The sequence below is a fragment of the Lycium barbarum genome, chromosome 8 (assembly GCF_019175385.1).
Source record: "Lycium barbarum isolate Lr01 chromosome 8, ASM1917538v2, whole genome shotgun sequence".
In the NCBI taxonomy this organism is placed as follows: Eukaryota; Viridiplantae; Streptophyta; class Magnoliopsida; order Solanales; family Solanaceae; genus Lycium; species Lycium barbarum.
The window spans coordinates 126034018-126038570 of record NC_083344.1 but is presented as its reverse complement, the minus strand read 5'-3'; the positions used below and the strand labels follow the sequence as shown (position 1 = coordinate 126038570).

General features: G+C 34.1%; 1 protein-coding gene across 1 annotated transcript; it reads left to right on the top strand.

Annotated features, from left to right (window-relative positions):
• The first annotated feature begins 907 nt into the window (after nt 1-907).
• On the top strand, nt 908-2351 carry LOC132605439 (F-box protein At2g27310). Its single transcript, XM_060318585.1, has one exon. It carries the CDS (start codon nt 1034-1036, stop codon nt 2228-2230), a length of 1197 nt encoding a protein of 398 aa, XP_060174568.1. The 5' UTR covers nt 908-1033; the 3' UTR covers nt 2231-2351.
• Nucleotides 2352-4553: the final 2202 nt, after the last annotated feature.

Below are 4553 nucleotides of genomic sequence, written 5' to 3'. Positions count from 1 at the left end.
ATATATATATATATATATATCAAAGCATAGGTTTGAGGATTAAATTAAGAAAGTAAATACAAGGCTAGCGTTAAATCACCGGCAATTAACAATATAATGATCTTGTGGTCTCCATGTATCTCTTATTAATTATTTGTATATGAAGATCGTATACGTAATTCCTCATGCATTGGCTTCCACTTGGGACCGCCTTTGAAAGCTGCCTCTTAGTTGGACTAGTACTTTAATTTTTACATTGATCTCCTAAGAGTCAAGTTAATTAATTTTCATTTGAATGTAGATAATTAAAAAAAAAAAAATCTCTTAGAAAGGTGTCCTTTTTTTTTATACTAACTAAAAGGAAAAAATGTCACTAAAACTGAAAGAAGGGAGTATGTGATTTCTTCTCATCTAACCAAGTCTTCTTAGACAAAATTACTCGATATATGTGTTGCTGACTAAAAAAAAAAAAAATGTGTTGCTAACTGCTAGATGGTAAGGGCTGATTTCTCAACTGTTATCCCTTTTTCAAAATGTGATGTAAATATAATAACCCTTGGAATTACCCTTCCGAAACGTGCTAAACTCATGACTAATGTTTGCCCATATATTGTTAATCTTATAGAGTAAATATTAGATTGTCGCGTAAACTTACAATAACTTATCAAATTTAGATTATATTCCAATATTTTCCTATAAAATCTTTACTTTGCTCAAAAGCTTTTTTTACATCGCGATCTAAAATGTCCAAAGTCACAAGAAAAATAAAAGAAAAAATCAGCTGGAAAAGACACCTACGAAGTTTCACAAATGGTACGTAACACGTCAAAATAATCGAAATGCGTGCAAGGAATCACAATTAAAGCAAAAAATCCCGAGTCACCTTGGCAGCGAGAACCAAATAGACGTAATTATTTAAAATAGAAAGGGCTTTATTGGTTTTCCCCATAATTTTCACTTTCCATTTCCCATTAAACACACCTATAAATACACACAAACTTCAAACTCCCAACAAACCAAAATTTTACACTTGAAAAACCATCACATAAATTAAATGACTTCCTCTCTCCATAATCTACCAACCACCATCGCCACCATCACGGCTGAGCAAGGCGCCGCTACCGGATTTTCCGATTTGCACTCAGATATAGTTGAAACTCATATTCTTACTCGCCTTGACGGACCAACTCTAGCCTCTACGAGTTGTTCCTCTACCACTCTCCTTCACCTTTCCTCCGAAAACCACTTATGGTCACGTGTTTGCCACTCCACGTGGCCGTCCACTTCCACTCCACGTGTCAGACACATCATCTCCACCTTCCCTGATAGCGGTCACCGTGCCTTCTTCTCTCAGTCCTTCCCCCTCCCTCTTCCCGAGAACGAGTTAATTCAAGATTTAGAGTCAGTGAATTTAAAGCAGGACCTACATGCTATATATATAAACCTTTTATATCTTTTCTATATATGTACATGTGTTTCGAGTCGAAAGCATTGGATTCAGTTGAACATATACAGAAAAGGTATATGTTCAACTGCATCCTCTAATACTATAAACCGTTTGTATCTACCGTTGGAGTTAATATCAGCCGTCGATATACACTACAAAAACGACGTAGTTTCCAGTAAAGTGCAAGAGACTGATACGACCTCGAGTTGGTTTCAGTGTTCACCATTCAGAATCGACATGATCGATCCAAAGGACGTGATTTTAACGACGATCAAACACCCAAACGATGATGACGCGCGTACGGATCTGATTGAATACATGAGGCTGAGTTGGATTTTGATTGATCCTATCCGACGGCTAGCAATAAATCTATCTTCTTTAAAACCTGTTTCGGTACAACGGCATTGGTTGACAGGTGAAGTGCAAGTGCGGTTTAGTTCAATCCTGACCGTTGATCAAAACAGCGGCCACGTGCTGTGTGAGATAGTGGTCACGTGCGGTGGGTCCGAGGTAGGAGAAATGCAGGTAAGGGAAGTGAGTTTGGAAGTGGAGGACATGGATGGAAGTCATTTGAATGGGAGGGAGAGTTTGGTAATTGTACAAAGGGTATTGGAGGGTAAAAGGGGAAATGGAGCTAATAGAGCTGAAATTGGGAGGAAGAGGTATAAAGAGTTTTTGGAAATGAGAAGGGAAAGAAAAGAGAAGAAGTTGAAGAGAGAAGGGGCATTGGATTGTTTGTGTGTTACATTTGGGATATCTATTTTTGTGGTTTTTTGGTGTTTTTTATTTTGTTTGAGTAGATAAAAAAGAAAAGGGAAAGTAGAAAAAAAAGTTCGAGTGTTATGCAGTTACAAAAAGATGTAGGGAAAACTTACTTGTAATTATCATTTAAGGGTATTCTATCAAATGCTCTACTATTTATGGACATGTCTGTCTCACTTCGATGAAAACAATACAACCCCTCCTTAGTGTTTCCCTATTACAATTAGCAATGTTGATAGAATGATATTACACATTTAAAAGTTCGAAACCTGGTCCATGTGTTGGTGGGAGATAGCAGGTGGCCGATGAAATAGTTGAGGTATGCACAAGCTGGCTCAGACATCACGATTATAAAAATAAATAAATTAGAAATTCAACATCACCACCTAATTAACAAGTTTATGCAAATACATTAATATATAGCACCACCTAGAAAATTTGTTTCTTTGCATGCGGCAATTATTAATGACCCAAATCTGCACCTTTACCATTGTGCATCAACACTATGTCAAGAGACAATTTAAGGAAGTGGCTTGTGCAAGAAGTGCCTAAACGTTACAAATCACCATAAACTTTCATATTCTCAAAACAAAGTCTATTTTTCCTTTATGTTGGAGGAAATATGATTAAATCACAAATTGAAGATTAGGTTTCAGTGACACTTCATAGAAGTTACGTCTGGTAAGTAGAATGACTGTTTCCTTTGCCTGCACGAAACTTATAAATAGATGCCCTTTTAACTTTCTCTTTTAGTAACAGACTTAACAGAACACTACACTGCAGCCTTCACAATCTCATGGAATTTTGTTGGAGTCTAAAGGATGCTATTCATTGTTTCAACGGAAAAGGGCCTAAAATACCCTCTAACTATTAGAATTGGTGCAAAAATACCCTCCATCCACCTTTGAGCCCCCAAATATCCCTGTCATTCACCTTTGAGCTCCCAAATACCCCTGACATTCACCTATGGGGTCTAATATACCCTTATTTCTAACAGTCCCATGTTGATGCCCAATTTTGTCCATCCTTTTGTCCAATTTACATCGTTAAGCTTCTATTTTAATATTTTTTTTTATCACAACCTATAGTTAAATTTCTTGATGATCTCTATTACTAATATTATTATTATTGTTATTACTAATATTATTATTAGTATTACTATTATTACTATTATTATTATTATTATTAGTATTACTATTATTACTATTATTATTATTACTATTATTATTATTATTATTATTATTACTATTATTATTAGTATTACTATTAATATTACTATTACTTCCATCTACTTTTATTATCATTATGAAAATCGAGAAAATCTATTTGAAATTACTATATTCCCCAAATAAACCAAATAAATTTTTTCACGCATTTCCTAAAGTTTCTACCCAGCCCTTTCCAACTAAAAATCCCCAAAGGCATCAGGTTACCCCCAAAACCAAATACCCATAACTCATTGTTATTTACTCAAAATTCCTAAGACCCCGTTATCTCTAAATTTCCTTAAAATCAAACTTTTCCCGATTCTCGTCGAAATTCCCCGGCTACAAAATCCCTTTCTTTGTGCCTTTTATATTCTTTCATTTATTCTAGTTTGATTTTCTCTTCTCTTCTCTTTTCAATTCCACTTTCTTTCCTTAATTCATTCACCTTAATTTCTTACTAGTAATCATAATAATCATAGCTTAATATCCTCCTTAATTGTGAAATCGAAACTTTCCTCTTTTCATCTAATATGCCAAGAACAAAATGACAGAAATTTGGACCCGAATCTATTCAAAAAATCCGTCCAAGTTCAAGATTAATAATAATAATAATAATAATAATAATAATAATAATAATAATAATAATAATAATAATAATAATAATAAAAGTAATAATAGTAATAGAGATCATCAAGAAATTTGACTACAAGTTGTGATAAAAAAAATATATAATTAATAATCTAATAAAATAGAAGTTTAACAATGTAAATTGGACGAAAGGATGGACAAAATTAGGTGTCAACATGGGGTTGTTAGAAAATAAGGGTATATTAGACCCCATAGGTGGATGACAGGAGTATTTGGGAGCTCAAAGGTAGATGGAGGGTATTTTTGCACCAATTTTAATAGTTCAAAGGTATTTCAGGCCCTTGTCCGTTGTTTCAATAACTAACGTAACTAAAAGGATACAGGTGATGAGATAAGAATAAGTTCCTTCCAAGTCTTTTTATTAGTCAACTTTTTGATTAAAAAATGAATTTACGATTATATAGTAGGCTGAGTAATCCACACCCAAAAAAACATAGAACCTTCAAGGGAGGACACTACTGGAAAATTCTCTTCTCTAGATCATCTATGACAATAAATTGGATGGTAGA